This window comes from Solanum dulcamara, chromosome 4 (assembly GCF_947179165.1).
Source record: "Solanum dulcamara chromosome 4, daSolDulc1.2, whole genome shotgun sequence".
Classification (NCBI taxonomy): Eukaryota; Viridiplantae; Streptophyta; class Magnoliopsida; order Solanales; family Solanaceae; genus Solanum; species Solanum dulcamara.
The window spans coordinates 19,489,835-19,512,109 of NC_077240.1; the positions used below are offsets into that span (position 1 = coordinate 19,489,835).

The window sequence follows — 22,275 nt, forward strand, 5'->3', positions numbered from 1 at the left end:
CACGGCATGGGAGAGAAGGGCATGCGATGTGGATTAAGTAAAGTGCATTAAGGACGACCATGGAAAAAATACTGGTAGAGGAGACCTTTATTAAACAGAGAAGACAGTCATACTTCTATAAACTCTTGAATGAAGAAGGGGACAGAGACATTGTGTTGGGAGATTTGGAATATACAGAGAGGCATCACGATGTTGGGAATTGTAGGAGTATTAAGGTCGAGGAGATTAAGGGTTTTGTTCATAAGATGCGCTGGAGAAGAGCGACAAGACCTGACGAGATTCCTAGGAAATTTTGGAAGAGCGCGGGCTCGGTAGGTTTGGAGTGGCTGACTAGGTTACTTAATGTCATCTTTAAGACGACAATGATGCTCGAAAAATGGAGGTCGAGCGTACTGATCCCTCTATACAAAAACAAAGGGGATATCCAGAGTTATAACAACTATAGAGGTATCAAGCTTCTAAGCCATACTATGAAAGTGTGGGAAATAGTGGTGTAGATGAGGGTGAGGAGAGGTGTGACTATTTCGGAGAACTAGTTCGGATTTATGTCGGGATGCTCAACTACAAAAGCCATCCCATCTTATGAGAAGACTGGTGAAGCAGTATAGGGAGAGGAAAAGGGACTTGCATATGGTATTCATCGACCTAGAAAAGGCTTATGATAGAATTCTAGGAGAGACACTATGGAGATGTTTGGAGGCTAAAGATGTACCTGTGGAGTATATTTGGGTGATCAAGGACATGTATGAGGGTGCCAAAACTAAGGTAAGGACAGTAGGAGGGTACTCAGAGCACTTTCCAGTTGTGATGGGGTTGCATCAAGGATTAGATCTTAGTCCGTTTTTATTTGCCTTGGTGATGGATGGATTGACGCGACAAATTCAAGGTGAGGCCCCATGGTGTATGTTTTTCACGGATGACATAGTCCTAATCGATGAGACTCACAACAGAGTTAATGCTAAGTTGAAGGATTGGAGAAATACCTTGTAGTCTAAAGGGTTTAAGTTGAGTAGGACCAAGACAGAGTACTTAGAGTGCAAGTTCAGTGAGACTCCTAAGGAGGTTGGCACGGAAGTTAGGCTTGGTGACCAGGAAATCCAAAAGAAAAGTAGTTTCAAGTACCTTAGGTCTATCATGCAAGGCAATGGGAAGATTGACGATAATGTCACACATCGTATTGGGGCAGGGTGGATGAAATAAAGGCTCGCTTTCGGAGTGCTATGTGACAAGAAAGTGCCACTACAACTTAAGGGCAAGTTCTACAAAGTGGTGGTTAGACCGGCTATGTTATATGGGGTAGAGTATTGGCTAGTTAAGATCTCTCATATTTAAAAGATGAAAGTTGCCGAGATAAAAATATTGAGATGGATATGTGGGCTACTAGGAGTGAAAGGATTATAAATGAGGCTAGGGGTGGGCATAAAATACCGAAAACCGAATTACCGAACCGAACCGGCTATTTTGGTATTTCGGGTTCGATTTCGATATTTATAATTTTCCCATTCGGTATTCGATAAATATCGAATACCGAAATTATTTCTGTTGGGCCACCTAAAACTAAAAGTCTTTTTAAACATAAAGGGTTATAGGCCCATTTCTATAATAAAAGTCCAGCCCAATTGTTTTAACTTATCCAACCCTAAGAGCACCTCATCACATATTCACCTCAATACTACTTCAGTTCTGAGTAGTGAGTTCTAACCTCAATACTTCACGCCGCCTTCATCCCTTCACCTTCACCTCTTCACTTGAAGATAAGTTCTCTTTGCTTCTTCTCTTCATCTTTCTCTTCTAGTCTTCCTTCACTTGTAACAGTTGTACTGGACCTACTCCAAGGAACCCGTGACTATGGCAGTTGTAGGTGTACTGGACTTCTTTATTTTCTTTCTCTGTTATTACCTCTTTTCTCTCTCCATTAATTCTCCCTGCTGAATACTATTAATATTAGTACATCATTTCTCATTAGTATACTTATGTTCTTGCTTACTTTTCTAAGTTTTTGTCTTTATATCTTTATCTTCTCTAGTCTCTAGCTAAACAACCAAGAGTCAAGAAAAAAATTCTTGATTTGCATAATTTCATCTAGTATCCTTGTGATAATTTGCTTTGCTTCAATTTAGTAAAACAGATTCATGGATATTTTGCATTTGAATAAATTTAGCTTTTTGGAGCTAAAAGTTATAATTTCAATCTAAAAATGTGGTAGGGTCCCAATTGGTTGGACTTGCCTTACAGCTAAGTTTTTTTTTTTTTTTTAAGAAAAAAACCCAAAAAAACTTGAATTATTTGACAAAACATACATTTACTTAATTCACTTTTTGACAACAACGACTATTTCAATTGTAATTGTATATTTATCCAGTAATGCACCCATCTAGTCGTGTTATATGTAGCAGTATTCGACGAAATATAAAATATCAAGATGTTAAACTAATTTCAAGTGAAACACTATCAAATACAATATTGATAAGTTAGTTAATAAAGAGAATATTACAAGTTATGAATCTATGATGTATTGATGTATTCTCAGTTCAAACTGTCAGTTCAAAATTTTTCTCTGCTGCTACTGTTTCCTTTGTTGTTCTTTGTTTCCTCTGCTGCAAAAATTCCAAGGTTTGTTGCTGTTGTTCTCTGTTTCCTCTGCTGCAAAAATTCCAAGACATGGCCTTTCTTCTATTGTCTGAAATATTGGTATTCACATTTTAAAAAAAAGTGCTTGCATTTTGGTGTTCCACTTTTAAGTGATTAACTCTTGTTCTGTAGGCCCCCAATGCCAAGTTTGGATGCACTTGTTAGAACCTGTACCTAAAGCCTAAAGGAACAGCAAAGGCAAAGATGAGATCACTAATTCACTATGAGCATTTCTAAGAAGGCATTGTTTAGTTTGTTATTAAAAATCTTCACATCTTTTATTGTTGCTATTATGAATATGATGTACACATATTTCGCGTAGACTTGACTTCAATATGGTATTTCCGAATATCGTACCGAACCGAATTTTGATTTACCGATTACCGAATTACCGAACCAAAGTTTGAAAGTTTGGTATTTGATATATACTTTGAATTACCGATTACCGAATTACCAAACTCGAATTTTAAAAATACTGAACTAAATACCGAATGCCCAGCCCTAAATGAGGCTATTCAGGACAAGGTAAGAGTGGCCCCGGTGGAAGATAAGATGCGAGAAATGCGACTGAGATGGTTTGGACATGTGAAGAGGAGAGACACAAATGCCCTAGTACGGAGGTGTGAGAGGTTGGCCATGGATGGTTTCAGAAGAGGCAAGGGTAGGCCAAAGAAATATTGGGGAGAGGTGATTAGACAAGACATGACGAAATTACAGCTTACCGAGGACATGACCTTAGATAGGAAGGTGTGGAGGACCAACATTAGGGTAGAAGGCTAGTATATAGTTTCGTTATTCTTTCTTATTAGGAGGCGCATTATCGCACTATAATTTTTTTTGTGCTCTGATTTTTGTTATTATCTATTACTTTCTGTATTTTGATTACTCTATTTTATCTGTGTTGTTTCATTATTTGCTTTCCCATATCTCTTTGAACTTCTTAGTCTTATCTAACCTTTTTTATGCCTTTATTGAACCGAGGTTTTTTTGAAAACAGTCGTACCCTCCCTAGACCCCACGTTGTGGAATTTCACTAAATTATTGTTGTTGTATATACCTTTATATGGGATAAGACCTTAACCGACATATAAGACCATGCGAGCTATAACATGAAATCTGATGTGAAACCTATATTGATAAGAGAGAGGCTACTTTGCCAAGGCAGACTCCGTGAGAATCTTCTTTAACATTGAGCTATTTGTGAATCCACTAGTTAGGCCATATTGGTAAAAACCTAAGCGGGCAACGTAGTTAGGAACTAAGGGTTGCTACTAGGATTCCCTTGGGTCGCTACTTAAGCTTTCGAACCAAATCCCACCTTAGAGTCCTCTCGTGCTTAGTCATTATCCCAACTGAAATTCACAATTCATAGTCATGACATCATTAGGAAAGACAATAATAGACATCAATCCTCATCATAAAATAAATATAAGAGTAACTCATTAACATGATTGGTTCATATTAATCCATAAGTCGGATAGAAAATCCTTTCACACTTTAATATGAGTGTGTGAGAATTACCTTTCACAACCATATATACTTTGCTTGAAACATCACTCATTACTTTTCATGAGTCATTCATAAGTATTCATAATTAATCATAAATCATTCATAAAAAATCCTTTATAAATCATGATCACCATCCTTGAAAATAGTATATGACTTGGGTCCATAAAAATCAACTTGAACTATGCATAATTAGATCAATAATAATGAAATCGACCATAATTGAGACAATCCAATGCAATTTCATGAAAATTAGGGCTTAAAAGAAGAATTTACAAAGAAAGTTGAAGAAAAATCTTGGGACTCAATGGATGAATTTCCACATACCTTAGACTATAAAAGCCCTAAATTCACTTGATTTTGGAGACTTGAGTTTGAATTCGTTGAAACTTCGCTTGAGAAGGAAGATGAACTTTGGGAGAACCTTTAGAGAGAAGATTTTGTGATTTGGGTGTTAGGGTATGAGTGAGGGGGTTATGAGGGTTTAGGGTAGTTAATAGAATAGAATTTGTACTCAAAAATCATCAAGTACATTAATGGATTAATAGGAAAAAGACCAAAACACCCCTTAAACTTAACTGAACGGGACCCCTAGATGGGAGGGCACCACGACCCGTGAAGCTCACCACGGTCCATGGTGATGGTCGTCATTAGGAGGGTGAGCTGGGTTTGAAAAGGGTTGATTCCATGGAGAGCACCACGGGCCGTGGTGCTCTCCATGGGTCGTGGACCGAGTCGTGGTCTTCACTCCATTTAAGGGTCTTGGAGAGTCAAGTTCACGGATTGGGTCTACGGTCCGTGGAGTCCACCACACCACATAAACCCTATCGTGGACCCTTTCCCTATTCCTCAGATCTCTAGGCTCCACTATGGTAGCCTTCTAGGGCCTGTGGTCCCTTCCACGACCCCTGGTCCCTTTCACGGCTCGTGAAAGGCTCCATGAAGGACCCCAAAAAGCTGTAACTCTGAGAAATCTTCTTTTAAACTCCATTTTTTGACTTTCCAACTTCTGGGGTCTTACACATAAGCTTACAAAAAATTCTAGAATTCATAAAGCTAGAACTAACCAAACAAAATTTAGCCAGGATTGAATATGAAGTTGCCCTTCTTCACTCGAATTCTAATGCTTGACTTGTCAACTACATCATTTTTCAAGGTGGATGTAATCTTAGAAGGAAGATTTATAGCCTCAGTGAAGAAGGTTGTTTTCGAACACGTGCGTTGCCCGTGTATTGTGTGTTAATTAGTATAAATAATATAAAAATATTATCACAAGTAGGTGAAGTGTTTCATCAAATTTGAAGAGGAAAAAAGATACAAGCCCATCTGGATGAATGATAATTATGTTCAATTGATATTATTGTCATTGTAGGCACATCATACAAAAATATTATTACCGAGTATGTAATATTATTACCGAGTATGTGTAAAAGTATTTCCAATCGATAAATAAAAAGGAAACAAAATATCATCCACTTTACATAAGTTCAACTTTCACCATCCATACAATTAGACATCGAATCAATAAATCTAAAATTTTATGAAACAAAAGCATTTTCAATTTTCAACAAAATAAAATAAAGGAAAACAATAGTATTATTCCACCCTGCCTAAGTTTAACTTTTACTACCCATAAAATTAGACACGTGGTGAATATAGGATTGAAATATATAGGTGAAAAGACTTGTAACTAATTTGAAATATACTATTTAATGTAAAATCACGTCTTTTTGGATTTTTCAAAATAGCATTCCAGACTCAAAAATGGAGAAATGCCAAGAGAAGTGAAGAGGTTTGTAACTGCTTTGTCCTTGTACTATTGTGTAATGAGGAATCATTTGTCTTGTGGGTTATTTACGTAGTTGAAGAGAATAGGAGCAAATATTGATGAGAAGTGCAATTACTAGATTTTTTTTGGCTTTAAATATAGGAGAAATTGTCTTCTTAGACATATATATTCATAACCATATTTATTAATTCTGTCTATATTTTTAAATAGTTATGTATATTACCATTAATTAAGAGTTTTCTACAATATATTGAAAAAGTTTCACTTAGATCAAATATATTTTTGGTACCACATACAATAAAAATAGAGACAGAGGCGAGCGAGATAGTCATATATCCAGCTACATATGAATCACACAAAATACACACTAAATACACGTATCTGCATATATATCTTCTATGATTCGCTTGTATCTGGATACCCGACATATAAGAGATTGGCGAGCGAGATGGAGGAAGGCATGTGAGATTTGTCTATATGTATTCCAAATACATGCAAATCCACTTGGATATAGCTAGTGTATCTAAAACAGATTACACCTAATTATGACCTATGTATCCAGAGATACATATATCTAAATGAATTGGAACACATCAAAATTTAATAAGATTCATAATATTACAAATTACACCTAATTCTTTTTAAGTGTTGTTTGGATCACTCCATCTATCATTTAATTTTTGGACTCTTCTCCTGGCTAGATTTTAGATCTCACTTACATAGAAAGTGAAGTCACTTTTTATGTCACTTGTGTCACGGACTTAGACTTCAACTAAGACCTCCGTGCGGCACTTGACAACTTACTCACGAATCTTTTACGATCTTGTAAGCTCAAGTAAGCCTTTAAGACTAGATCGCTAAGGGAATGCTAAATAGTAAGAAAGACAAGAGAGCTTTTATGAAGAAGGCTTTTGTATTGCTTTTGGAAGAATGCTTGATTGCTTGATGGTTTACAAATGAATGACCCCTTCTATTTATACTACTCCTAAGGGGCTTAAGTGTAAATAAAAATTACTATACAAGTCCTCCCATATTTACAAAGAAGTCCCTACTCTAGAACTCTCCACACACTCTAGAGAATTCCAAGTCTTTCTAGACTTCTCTACAAGCTTCTATAAGAATCTAGAGTCTTCCACTAACCTCTCCAAGACTCTAGGTTCTTCTACCTTCTTCAAGATTTCTCTTGAACATTATAGAGCCTTCTATTAACCTCTCCAAGACTCTAGATTCTTCTACCTTCTTCTAGAATTATCTTGGACATTCTAGAGTCTTCTATTAACCTCTCCAAGACTCTAGATCTTTCCCCCATCTTCATGATCAAGTGGCGGGTCATGACACTTGGTTTTTTAGGAGAACTTTATATAGGAAATAACTGTATATATATAGTTCACGCAAGTGATACTAACATCACGTTATTTAAGTATGAAAGTTGCAAAATACGAATAGTTTATGATGTTTTTATTTATATAGTAACCCTTTTCTCTTCTATCTCCGTCTTTCCGAATGTCTTGAAGAATATGAGATGCTATAAACATGAAAATATTCAAGACACAAAACTGAAAATTCCTTAAGGTTCTGAATATCTAACATCTTTTTTGACTTTTTTCAAAGTGTAATAACTAGTTTAGAAAAATAAAATACAGAAAGAGAAGAAAAATAAACAAACTTAATAGAAGATTCATCATCTCAATAGGATGGTGAAAGAAATGGCCACAAGAGCTAAAATGTATAGTAAATGTAGTCGTGGAAATGAGGATGTTCTATAACTATCCGCAAAGTTTATTTCTCTGCCCCCAGCTGCAAAATTCAACATAAACACACTGTTAATGTCTGAGGACCGAAGAATTCTGAATCATGGTTAGCCAGTGACAAATCCAGTTATGGATTCGGCAAAACCATTAATTTGAAGTCGAATTTATATGTGTGTGTCAAAAATAAGAATAAAGAAAATTCCATATATATACATTTAAAATTTATTTTTTTCCACACAGAATTTATAGTACATTAAATTTTTGTCTACCCTATACTCCATTTTACCAACATTTGAAGGAAACATTTTGGGAACATTGTGAATGCGATTAGACATTTTAGATCACATGAAGTATTTGAGTGAACCAGATCACATACCACAATCTCTTGTAGAATTACTAGCGCTTGAGCAAATGCACTGCGGCATCTCAGTCTCTACATCAAATCCACAAGTCCCGCCAGATTTAGCGCACCGGACACATCCAGTATCCGGCACGCTAAATGACAATTTCATCCCATAAAGCCAATCCAACGGCCCAACACCTTCCAATCTATCCGTATTATAAACACTCGTATAGTGCGTGCAATCCAATATATCCATACTCATATATTTCACCGTTTCGTAACCCGTGAAACAACACGCCGGCGTACTGTTAGACAGCAAATGGAACAACTTAAACGAAGTGCACGACCCGTAGAGTTCGTCACACGAATGACCGGAGAAATTAAAACAGAGCGACTTGTAATGGTTAAGTACCGGCGAATCGATGGAGCAATTGACGAGGATGAAGATCGTGTCGGGCGTAGGCGGGATTATAGCTGATTGAATTTCTGACATTTTGAAGTCGTGGTGAGGTTGTAGGATTGAACAAGTGGACATTGAAGGATCGAAAATTGTCATGGTTTGTTTTTCGTAGTCCATTGATTGGACTTTATAATTTCCTGATGGGGTTAGGAAGAATAAATCAGTGGCGGAGCAATTTAGCATGTGGCGATACTGCGGTGCGCCGCAGCCATCGTCGATGCTGAACGGGTAGTTAATGGGAATGTTGTTACAGAAATTGCGGCATGTTGAATGAATTTGGGGGGATTGTGATAGTAGCGACAGAATGAGGCATATTGTTAGAAAATGTGATTTTTGGTTAGCCATTATTGATAAGGTGAAAGAAGGGACTTTGTGAAAGGTTTTAGAAATTGAAGAATTAATGTGCTACAAAGCGCAACTTCTTTTTCACACGCAGATTTCAAAGATTTTGCAGAAAGCAAATGGTGAGCAGCTGTCCGCAATTTTCGCCTATTAACAGTTGCTTTTCTGACCGTTGGCCCGCCGTTTCACTGTCTTTTTATGGGCTCCACACTGGAAAAATTCAGTATTCGATGATCAAGGAGTGAAGAATTCTTTTTTCTTATTTAAGGGAAGGAATAAAGGATAAACCACTTTCAATTTCTTTAGCACATTTATCAATCAATGTCTTTTTAATCAAGTTCGTTCCACCGGCTTATTTAGTACAATTTACATTTTATTTGGGAGTTACTATATTGGATTGCGGATTTTATGCAGTACTCGAGCGGTCACGGATTTTCCTTCAAATTCGAAAAAGCACGAAGGTAAATGTATTTTTTTAAAAAGGTAACGCATATGACAAGCTAGCAAAAGGACCAAGCAATTAGATACAGGAGTAGAAAGAAAATGAAGCAATCAAAAGTATTTGTAGTTTATGATAATGTCTCATAAAAAGACATCATGCAGGAGTTCAAAGTCAAAGAAGGAGTCAGATAATACACAAATCTATTTACTGTTACAGATCTCATACTATATTCAAAAATAAAATTATTTTATGAGGCTCACAACTGATATGAGACTCTTTTTTTGTCTAACCAAAAAAAGGGACTCAAGTTTATAGATCCAAAAGTAATAATGCTGTGTTTTTTTTTATCTACCAAAGAAATTTTTTGGTAGTATATTAAAATTGTAATATAAAAAAAGTACATAAGTTAAAAGAAAGGAAAGGCAAGAACAACTATCCTAATTTGAAAGTTAAACAAGTTGATGAATTACATCTAATGTCGAATGGAGCGTACTCTGCTGCGGATCCTCTGGCCTTGGCTTTTTGCCATTTCAGACACCTACAATCTCTCACCAGGTGCTATGGTTCAAAGTCAAAAAGAATATTTATTCAGGCTTCCAGGATTGAGTAGAAATCCTTCGTATTCGTTGAGATGTAACTGCGAACATATTGCATTGAATATTTTCCTTGTCTCAGCTTACAGATATATCTACTAGCCAGAGCATTTGGTTGCTGCTGCTGTTCTTCAACTTGTTGCTAATCACCAGGTATGTGATGATCTTTGGCTGGTCTAATCCTCATGTATGGTATGTGTAATTTTTTTGTATTTAAAATTTTCTTTGCTTTTACAGGAAGTGAAGTAAAGTTGTCAAATTGATGATCACCTACAAAATCAAAAGCATAGTTAGTTAAAAAATCAGCCAGTCCATTTCCTTCTCTCAAAACATGCTCCACCGTCACTTCCTTATCCCTCCTATGCCTTGAGATGTCATTTATGATCATTGATATACTCCATGGAGCCTCCCACTGCCCAGTTAAGATCATTTTCATAGTCAATGAATCTGTTTTCAACACCACTGGCAGCATTGTGTGTGTAACACAGTATAGAAGACCTTCATGTATTGCCCTTGCTTCTGCTATCAAGCTCGAACCATCTGGTATCCTTCTTGCTGCTGCATACTGGAGATCACCTGCTGCATTCCTAATACAAAATGCCAGAGAACTTGGTCCAGGATTTCCCTTTGAAGCTCCATCAGTGTTACATTTATACCATCCTTGTTTAGGAAAGTCCCATTTCACTATCTTGCTTACAATTCTGGCCTGTATGCTTCAAATGTTTGAAGAATTTGAGGTAGGCATCTTGGTAAGTTTTGCTGCCATGGGAACCTCATTCTGGTCATATGATATATGATCATGTTTATCTCATATATCACCTTGTTGATGGACATCTTCCCTCCATGTAGAATTGTGTTCCTCCACTTCCATATCTGCCACATGGTAACCACTGGAATAGCTTTAAAAATGGTGCTGAACTTTGAGGGATGCTCTGTGTTCCACCAGATTTGAAGTAGTTGCTTCAGTTGTTGAAAATGTGTTGTGATCCCTGCAGCATTTTTAACATAGTTCCAAACTTTTGTTGCAAAACTTCCTGTAACAAAAAGGTGGTCCACAGTTTCATATTGTTTGTTATCACAGCAATAACATGTTGCCTCTGTAGTGATCCCCATCCTTCTTACAACCTCTCCAACTGGTATTTTGTATTTCCACAACCTCCATACAAAGAAAGAGATCTTAAATGGTACCCCTGGTATCCATATATTTTTATAGATATCTGATTTGGTTGCTTTGCTCCTCAGTAACTCCCAAGCAGTACCCAAACTGAATTTACCTGATGCTGTCATCATCCATCTTGGCTTATCCCACTCCTCATTTGGTTCATGAAAGTGCAAGTCTTCTAGTATATGATCCACAATATCAATAGGAAACAATTGATGCAATTTTTCCATATTCCAACCACCCTGCAACATTATTTGTTTTACATCTTGAATACCCTCATCTATTTCAAAGTCTTCTGGGATGATGTAGTATAGAGCCCCCAGTTTTGTCCAGTTTCCACTCCTTGGTTCCCACCATATTTCATGCTCTATGTTATCTCTAGCCTCTATCATAGCCTTCCATACTTGAGAGCCCCCCTTCCACTGCACAGTTTGAGGGTTGTGTCTTTTGCAATATTTGATCCACAAGTAATTTGCCCATAGTGTATTTGTTGTCCTGAATTTCCACCACAATTTTGCACATAGTGCTTTAGAGACATCAAACAAAGATCTAAATCCTATTCCTCCTTCTTCTTTTGGCTTACACAGATGCATCCAGGATGACCAGTGCCTTTTTTTGCCTTCCTCACTATTATTCCAGAAGAATCTTGCAAAGATTTTATGCATATCAGTGATTACATATTTTGGAGGTTTGATGGCTGATAGTAGATGTATTGGTATACTCATTAATACATTATTGATCAGGATAACTTTTCCTCCAAATGATAATAATCTTCCTTTCCAATTCTGCAGCCTATTCTTGATTTTCTTGATCAGATCATTGTAGTCAGCTTTCCTTTTTCTTAAATGTGTGATAGGGCATCCCAAGTATTTAAAAGGAAAAGTACCTCTTTTGAAGCCAGTAATATTCTCCACCTGTTGTATCAGTCCATTAGACACCTTACTGTGTACATAGAAGGAGCTCTTGTCTTTATTTATAAGTTGGCCTGAAAAATGCTCATATTCTTGTAGCACCTGCATAATTAATTTTAAAGAGGTATCATTAGCAGCAGAAAAAATAATTGTGTCATCTGCATATGCCAGATGATTCAGATTTTCCCTCAATTTGGGCATTCCATAACTTCTAAATTCATTATTCTCAAATAAAGAGTTTAATGATCTAGAAAGAAGTTCATTAGATAAGATGAATAAAGTAGGAGAGAGAGGGTCTCCCTGTTTCACCCCCCTGGTTGAATGGAAGAAACCATGTGCTTGACTATTAAGGAGAACTGAGTACCAATTATTTGCTATCAATCTCCAAATCATGTCTATGAATATTTTTGCAAATCCCATCTTCCTTAAGACTCTGATTAAATAACTCCATGACACTCTGTCATATGCTTTGGCCATGTCAAGCTTGAGTATCACATTTGCTGGTTTTCCTCTTAGTCTAATGTCAGCCACTACTTCTTGAGTTAGGAGGACATTTTCAATGATACTTCTGCCTTTAACAAATCCAGACTGGTTAGGAGATATTATAGAAGGTAGAATGTATTCCAGCTTATCCTGAACCACTCTAGAAATGACCTTATTGATGAAATTGCTGAGACTGATTGGTCTCATATCAGCAAAAGTTTCAATATTGTTCTTCTTTGATATCAGTACAAGATTGGTATGGGTGACTGATTTAGGCAGAGTTTGGCTAACAAAAAAGGCTTTCACCATTTTGTGTACATCAATACCAATAATGTCCCAACATACCTGATAAAAGGTACCACTCATCCCATCTGGACCAGCAGTACTATCTGCAGATAATACAAACACAGCCCTCTTCACCTCCTCTAAAGTTGGTATGCTCACCAGTTGTTCATTAGTATCCTGATCCACCATACTAGGAACATGTTATAGCAAATGAGAATCAAAAGTGGTAGCCTTTTGTGAAAATTGTTGTTGATAAAATATGCAAGCTTCTTCTGCTAAAAGTGACTCCCCTTCTACCCAATCTCCTTGTTGATTTTGAATTCTTCTGATCTGCAATCTTTTCCTCCTACCATTCACAATACTATGAAAGTATCTTGTGTTTCTGTCACCCTCTGCAAAACTAGTCATGTGTGACTTTTGCCTCCAGAATTCTTCCTCATAATGAAGGTATTTTTTTAATGCTGCTTGTGCTTGTTGCAGTACCATCCTATTCTCAGGGGTAGGATCCTCTTCAAAACATTGCTCCTTAATTCTAACCACCTCTTCTCTTACTGTTATCTGTTTAAAGATATCACCAAAAGTGGCCCTACTCCAAAGAGTTAAGGCAGATTTCACATTTTTCAATTTCAGCTTGAAACTGATAAAATCATTTCCTTCAAAATCTGTGATCCATGCTTGTTTAACTGCATCCAAAAAGGTGTCATGTTCTGTCCAGAATTTTAGAAATCTGAAAGGCTTCCTTATGTGTTGTGAAAGTCCACCACAAGTAAGTATTAAAGGAGCATGGTTTGAGCCAGTTCTGGATAAATGTTCCACCTCCATATGTGCAAACCAATCTTGTAATTTTGAGTTTGCAATCATCCTATCCAGCCTTTTGAAGATACAGTCACTCCTTGTCCTCCCATTCCACCAAGTAAACAAGCTTCCCTTATAATTTATCTCAAGCAGCTCACATGAATTGATACAAAATGCAAAATCCTCATATTCATTTGGGAAAACAGGTAATCCATCAATATTCTCATCTTCATTCATAATGACATTAAAATCTCCACCTACCAACCAAGGTAGTTCCATGTGATCAGCCAAACTGTACAGACTATCCCATAAACTGATTCTATCAAGGTGATCACACTTTGCATAGACCATGGTTACCATTAGTGATTTATCCATTTGTTGGAAAAACAGCTTTATAGTAAGCTGTTGTTCCTGATCCTGTAGTATCTCCACATCTATATTTTCACTTATAAAAAACCATATTTTACCATTGTTGTTGTAGTGGGCATATGTCATGCCTAATCTTCTCCTGAATGCTTGAATATGTCTATAATGTTGGAAAGGCTCCATTAAAGCTATAATGACAAATTTGTGATGTCTGTGTAACATTTGAACTCTGTGAAAAGCTTTTTATGTATTCACTGATCTGATATTAAAAAAAAGTGTCTTCATCATCATTTAAAAATAGGCTTACAACCCCTCCTTGGTACCACTCTTATAGGAATAGTTTCTGTGTTTACTTGTTTCTTTCCTTTCTTATAGCTTTGTTGCTTGGATCTTGGTGAAAGATCAGCTTCTTTGACCACATTGCTTAAAACCTGCTCCACAGAAACCTCTTCTTCACTTTTAGAGAATTTGTTCTTGCCCTCTACAATTTGCACCTCAGTTCTCACAGGGATGTTATGAGATATTACATCATGAAGTTCCTTCAAATGAGATTGTTTTCTTTGATGGATTGCTGACTGAGAGTTGTTCATTTCCACTTGTGCCACTGCTAACTCTATAATCACTTCCCTTTGAGGAGGAAATGAACCTATCCCACTGTCATTAATTAAAATGTTCAATTCTCCCTCCTTCATTGTATCATTAGGATAGCATTCCTGGATGTGATCCAAAGGTGCAAGATTTGGAGTCTGGTCTATGTGATCGACCTCCAACTCCTTCTTGGCTGTTGTCAACATGTTAGCTTCAATCTGCATTTCATACCCACTTGATTCTGTACCCTGCATACCATTATCATTTTCCATCTGCTCATATGAATTATCACCATCTAGGACCATTTCTGTCTGCTCCATATTAGATCTTGAGTCATGGCCGTACTCAGAAAGTATGTCCTCCTGAGTAGCACTGACACTCTCTTCATTTACTTATTGTAAAGTTGCACTTGTGTATGCAAAATTCTTAGGCAGATAAGTTGCTACAATTTCCTTCTTGTTAGGATCTTTTTCATTAATAGCACAGAGACCTTCATCAGTCACCTCACTCTCACTTTCATTCACTTGTATCTGCACTGTTTCCTCCTTGGCCTTGTCATCTGCTCCCTTGACATCTACATTGTTATCAGTTTCTTCATCCAAGATTTTTCCTAACTCATCAAAATTATTACGGATTGAAACCGCAATCCCAATCTCACCAGGTCTCTTATTGTTGTTTTTGCGTTTTTCATTTTTTCCAAGATAAGTAACAACCTTCCCACTGGATAGAACTTTAGGAACATATATTTGGTAGGGATATGTCCTTCCCTGGTGTCTTCTGCTTTTTGATACATATCCCTTTTCATGCTCCTTCACCTCTTTCTTTGCATCTTCATTTATGTTTGCCACCAGGTCAGGATGCAGTACTCGACAGTCATCAATTGTATATCCTTGTAACATGCATTGTGTGCAATATTTTGGCAAGTGATCATATTATATTCTCACCTTTTCCACCCTGATCTGCTTTGTCTTCTCATCTTCAATTTCCATTAGCACACTCTTCGGTAGATCAGATAGCAAATCAACTTGAACCTTTACCCTTGCGCAGTTAGGTCTAGTTTTATTTATGGTAGCCATATCCAAACAAAGAGGTTTCCCAACTGCAGATGCCAAAGTAAATAAAGATTCTTTAACAAAATATGTGGGGAGTAGATTCGGGAAAGAGATCCAGGCCATGGCTACTGATGTTTCTTCCTCAACCTTAAAGGTAGAAGTATAAATTAATGGCCTCATTTGATATGTAGAACCATTCTTAGATTTCAACCAATAGGCACCCTTCGAGGACATATTGATGAAATCCTCCATTAGAGAAAATCTTATCAGTAAGTGTCTATCTCTCAATAGGCCGATATCACACTTTCCCTTCACTCCACACTGTTGAGGGATGATTGTTCTCAACTCTTGCAATTCCGGCCATCCATAAGAAAACTTACCCACTATAGCATTTTGTAGATTTTCCATCTGCTCTATTCTTGATACTTCTGAAGTTGTCCAGCGCACCACCGGAGTACCCTCAAGGTACGATACCTCCTTCATTGGTATGGGATGACTTTTGGCTTTAGGAGAGGTTCCATGCATAAGTGTCTGAGCATAGTTTGGAGAAGAAACAGTGGATGAAAGAGCTGGTTGAGTATTGTGGGGTGTTTGAGTGAGGAGAGGGAAGTGTAGTAGGTTCGTAATCGGTGGAGTAGCCGCCGGTGTTGGTTGGCCGGCGGCCAAATCGGCCATGGTCTAGTTAGGTTTCAGAGAAGGGGCATGGTTAGGGCTTTTTGGAGAGAGGATTTCCCTAAGGATACGATCTTTTTATAATGCTGTGGTTGTGTGTGAGATAGAACCACAATTTTAGTCAAATAAACACACTCTTAGTTGATTAAATATACTTCGTTAATTACGTACCACGAGAATCAACATTTCAATAGATTTGGCCTCAATCTAATACCAAAATGCTACTATTGCTCCCCTCCTCTAACTGAAATAGAAACTGCTGAACATCTCTTCTGCTCAAGCAACTTTACTCAAGCTATATGGTCAAAATTTGCTAGTCTATTTGTATACCAACTAGCCAATGCCTTAAAAATAACTTATGGTGGAATCACAAAACTTTGAACGTTGTCTCCAGCCTCTTTCATGGTCAAATTAAAGTCCTCCCTGTTGTGATTATCGAAAAACTATGAAGTTCGAGGTCTGTATCGAGATATCGAGTTGAAGTTCCATAATTTCGTAGGCCAAAGACCCTGATATTTTTTTGCCTTAGCTGAGATAATTAGCTAAAAGGTTCGAAAAAATTAAAATTGCAATCTACTTTGGAACATCTGTAGTACTGTATCTCATTTATCAGCCCATGAACAGTAGATCTTTCAAACTAGTTAAATGGACTAATCCATTACCATTTTTCTGTAAAATCAATACTGATGGAAGCTGTCGAGAAAGAAATTATGGTACTAGAGAAACTATAAGATATTGCAATGAAAAACTCTTATGTTTTTCCTGGTTCTGGCACGAGAACAACTTGCTTGAAAACCAAGCAATATTATTTGAACTTCAACAACGTGTGACCAAAGGCTTCAACGACATTATTACACAGGCTGATTCAAAACTGTACATGTCACGAAGTAAGTTGCCAGACTACGGAGAAGTTATTTTTAAAAGCTTTGGGAGACTGTCGAGGCAAGTTATAAAACTCGTTCAATTAGATAAATGGGAAATGACATCGTTCAAAATCAGACAATTGAAGGCAATAAGTACATAGCTTGATCCACCCTAATACTTCGAATTCGTGCATTATAATGCTCATTTCTCTCCTTTTTTTGATTTTTTATTTGATGTTTGATACTCATATTAAAGTCTGACTAAATTCGAATATGCGCATAGCTAGCCCTATTTCTGTGGGCGACGCTTCTAACAAAATTTTATTCATTCATTAGAATTGAACTCGAAATCTCTAATTAAAGATGGAGATATCTCAAACTATCTTATCAAAACTCATGATGGCGTTTTATGATTCGAGCAACAGTTAAATAGGAATGGGGGACTTATGTAAGACCAAACTCTCTAATTATGAACAACATTATACCTCTACTTGCTATTAGTATTAATTCCAACAATTAAAATTATTTGTTAGCACCATTTAAATTGGAAGGGAAGGCAACATGATTTGCATCATAAAAGTTCTCCTTAAAATGAATGTTTAACTTATCTTACGGGATTCTCAGTTGGTTCACCTTATATTGGTTATTGCAATAATTACATATCTCAATATCATGCCTTTCAATTTACGGGATTCTCAGTTGGTTCACCTTATAAACGAATATGCAAATATACGTTTCATGCCTGTTTAAGTAATAGCAATAAGATTTCTCAATATCATGCTAAGAATAGCTAGAATTTTCAGAACAAGATGGCTTTACTTTGTAATTCGCTCCCACATTTTCCCCTTCTCCTACCCCAATTTTGTTTTTTATTTTTTCTTAAAAAAACCATAATTTTTCCAATTGAAGAATTGTTACGTTAGAATATTTTCATTATAAAATTACAAAAAAAAGGTATATGATGTTGTTGACAATAAAATTTCGCGTCCAGAAAGTAATAATCAAAAACGAAAAATATCGCAACAATCTTAATATTTGATTTTTTGAATATGAGTGTTACAATCTCTATGTATCCTCTGATTCGTCTTTTCGAATATAAATTCAAGGGCTCTTGAGCTTGATCTTGAATTTGGTTGAACTTGATGGATTTGATGTTGACTTATTCCTTTAATTCAAGGGCTTTGGGGCTTGATCTTGAATCTTATGGTCTTGATCTTGATTTGTTGATTTGATGATCTTGAACTTCACTTGTTCTTGAACTTGACGATCTTGATTTTCACTTGCTCTTGAACTTGATCTTGACTTGTACTTGAATTCAAGGGATTTAGAGCTTGTTCTTGAATCTGGTGGTCTTGATCTTGAGTTGTTCTTGAACTTGATGATCTTGATCTTCACTTGTTCTTGAACTTGATGATCTTGATCTTCAATTCTTAAACTTGTAGCTTGTAGAGAAATCTGCGGTGTTTGATCCACAAGCTCTCTGGCTTCTTGTTAGAATTCTGGTATCTTTTTTGAATTATGAGGACCCCTATTTATAGTTGTGGAATAGAGGAATTGTGATGAAAATAGATTTTCCTCTAGCCAATCAGATTTAAGTGACATTGCATAGTGGGCTTTAGTGAATGAGTTTGTCATTTTGACATATGACATGCTACTATTGGCTTATTTATTTGCCTTGGCATGACACGTCGCTTGACACGTGGCACCAAAAATGGGCCTCTAGGATGATATGATTTTGGGCTTAGCAAAATGGGCCCATCATTTGTAGCCCAATCAATGGAGTAGCCCAATAAAATTGGACTTTAATTAAATTCATACTTGTTGAATTTAAATAATTAACTCAATTATATTAATTCATACAATTTATTCCAACTAATATATTTTGAATTTAGTATAATTTAAATTATTTATAAATTTATATTTAATAAATTTTTAAATGATTACAGATGCCCCTGCTTCAAATCTTGTCGAGATATTTTATCTTTTGAAGGCTAGACTTGAAGTATTAACCAATGATTAAATCAATTTTGGATTAAATTAAATATGAAAATCATCCATGTAATTTATTTATTCATTCAAACTAATGCCAATGGCTTTAGAACACTTCAATTATACGTAGTGCCAGCACTTTCAAATTCCAATACATATAAATATTTTAAATGATTTTGAAAGAATCATATAAATGCTGGTGGGAAATTTTTAATTCACACAAATTTATGGATCCCAATGTCACGGACTTAGACTTCAACTAAGACCTTCGTGCGACACTTGAAAAATTACTCACGAATCTTTCACGATCTTGCAAGCTCAAGTAAGCCTTTAAGACTAGATCGCTAAGGGAACGCTAGATTGTAAGAAAGACAAGAGAGTTTTATGAAGAAGGCTTTGTATTGCTTAGAAGAATGCTTGATTTTTGGATGGTTTTCTACAAATGAATGTCTCCTCTATTTATACTACTCCTAAGGGGCTTGAGTGTAATTAAAAATTATTATACAAGTCCTTCCATATTTACATAGAAGTCTTTCTCTACAATTTTCTACACACTTTAGAGAATTCTAAGTCTTTCAAGACTTCTCTACGAGCTTCTACAAGAATATAAAGTCTTTTATTAACCTCTCCAAGACTCTAAGTTCTTCTCCCTTCTTTGTGATCAAGTGGCGGGTCGTAACATTCTCCCCCACCTGATGTGGCGACGACCGCAGTGCACTACTGCTGCAAGAACTCTCAGATTTTATCTTTAAGCTACCATAGGTCTTCATATATCCCTCAGGTGGCCTCCTCTGGTGATTGTCCCTTCCAATGGACTAGAAACATAGCAGTGGCCTGTTGTCCCTGTTTTTACTTAGCTTGGTAGTCCATAATGGCCTCGATATCTCAATTATGGAGGGCGGTAATTGTGAGTGGCGCCCGATTTGATTCTCCTCGATTAGGATCATCCTTGTCCTTATGGTACGGCTTGAAAACACTAGCATGGAAAAAAGGATGAACCTTGATATGTGGTGGTAGCTCCAACCTATATGAGATCTTGCCAACCTTGGCAACAATCTTGAACGGGCCCTCATACTTTCACACTAAGTTTTGATGCATACCTCGCAATGCTTTAAATTGCCTTGGGTTGAACTTGACCAAGACTATGTCTCCAACTTTGTAATCTATGAGACGACGCTTGCGGTCGGCAAACTTCTTACTCTTTTTTATTGCCTTGTCTAAAGAAGACTTGGCAGTGTCGAGTTGCTCCTCAAATCCCTTGGCCAAGTGATAAACCCCCAAAATCTTGGCCTCAAACGCGGACGGTAGTGAATGTGGAGTTTGTGGTTGTTGGCCTATGGCTAGCTCAAATGGTGTCCGCCCTATTGCCTCACTCCACTACAGGTTATATGAGAATTGGGCTACGTCCAATAGCCTCGCCCAATCCTTCTGATGGGAGCTCACAAAGTGCCTCAAGTAGCATTTGTAGCAAAGCATTGACTCGCTCCATCTGGCCATCCGCCTGCGCATGGAAACTAATAGAGAAATGCAATTCCATGCCAAGAATCTCGAATAATTCTCTCTAAAAGTTCCCGGTGAAGCGTGGGTCTCTGTCTCTAATGATATGCCTTGGTAATCCCCAATACTTCACCACATTTTTGAAAAACAGCTTGGCAGCCTCCTTAGCAGTGCAACCTGCCGTGGAGAGGGCATGAAGCTAACATACTTGGAGAACCTGTCCACCACAACCATAATCATCCCATACCCATCAAATTTCGATAGATAAGTGATGAAGTCCATGGTCACACTCTCATATGGATGCTCTCCTACGGGTAGGGGCTTCAAGAGTCCTCCTGGTTGACACTGCTCTACTTTGTCTTGCTGGCACATAAGACAAGTCTACACATAGCATTTGATATCGTCTCGCATACGTGGCCAGTAGTAAATTGCCTCAATCAATGCTCTCGTGCGATGCTACCCTGGATGCCCGGCCCACAACGTGTCATAACTCTCCTTTATGAGCTGCCGCCTGATGGTTCCGAATTTTGGCATGTAGATCCTTCATCCAGCGGTAAGCAAAAGTCGGTCTTCTATCCAGAAACACCTTGTCTTACCCTGAGCGGCTAACTCCATAAGCTTCCTTGCCTCTGGATAGTGCTGCAGGCCATCCTTGATTGCATCTTGGATGTCACAATGTGTTGTAGTGATGGCAGCCAGCTCGAACTTCCTGCTTAGGGCATCGTCCACAATATTGCCTTTGCTTGGTTTGTACTCCAACTATAGTCGAATTCATCCAAGAAGTCATGCCACCTAGCTTATTTCGGTGTGAGCTTCTTTGTGATTGGAAGTAGCTAGTGACCACATTGTCGGTCTTGACTAAAAACTTGGAGCCAAGTAAGTGGTGTCTCCACGTGAGTAGGAAATGAACGATGACCGTCATCTCCTTCTCTTGTACGGTGTACCGCCATTCTGTCTCGTTCAGCTTGTGGCTCTCAAAGGCAATGAGGTGTCTTTCTTGCATTAATACTCCTCCAATGGCATAGTCAGAGGCATCTGTGTGCACTTCGAATGCCTTGGAGAAGTCAGGCAATACTAGGACCGGTTTCTCTATCACGACAGTCTTGAGGTCTTCAAAGGCCTTCTTGCACTTTTCTCTCCAAACCCACAGCTTATTCTTCTTCACTAGCTCGGTAATTGGAGCAGCTTTGGCGGAGTAGGCACTTTATAAACCTGCGGTAATAGTTAGCAAGTCCAAGAAAATATCTAAGTTTGGTTACCTTTGTGGGCACCTCCCACTCTTTGATGGCCCAAACTTTTACCTCGTCCATCCATAGTTCTCCCTGGCGGATAATATATCCCAAGAAGTGCACTTCATGTTGGGCAAACTCTCACTTCTCCCACTTGATGAATAGCTCATTCTCGCGCAAGACTTGGAACATTTTTGTCAAATGCTCCATGTGCTTCTCCAAGGTGTTGCTATAGATGACTATGTCATCCAAGTAGACTACCACGAACTTATCCAAGTTGGGGTGAAAGATCTTGTTCATTAGTGTGATAAATGTGGAGGGTGCATTGGTTAAGCCGAAGGGCATCACCAACCACTCGTAAGCTCCGTACCTCATCACGTATGTCGTCTTCGGTTCATCTCCCTTCGCTATGCATACCTTTGAGTAGCCCTTCTTTAAATCCACTTTGGTAAAGTAGTTGGCTTATCCAAGTCTATAAAATAAGTCGGCAATGAGAGGGATGAGATACTTGTTCTTTATGGTCACC

The 22,275-nt window shown here is 37.5% G+C and overlaps 1 protein-coding gene across 1 annotated transcript; it reads right to left on the minus strand.

The window, feature by feature from the left end:
* Positions 1-7,479: 7,479 nt before the first annotated feature.
* On the minus strand, positions 7,480-8,959 carry LOC129884821 (uncharacterized). The gene is made up of 2 exons (XM_055959099.1): positions 8,054-8,959; positions 7,480-7,723 (listed from the first exon to the last, which is right to left on the minus strand). Exons 1-2 carry the CDS (start codon positions 8,823-8,825, stop codon positions 7,608-7,610), a joined length of 888 nt encoding a protein of 295 aa, XP_055815074.1. The 5' UTR covers positions 8,826-8,959; the 3' UTR covers positions 7,480-7,607.
* Positions 8,960-22,275: the final 13,316 nt, after the last annotated feature.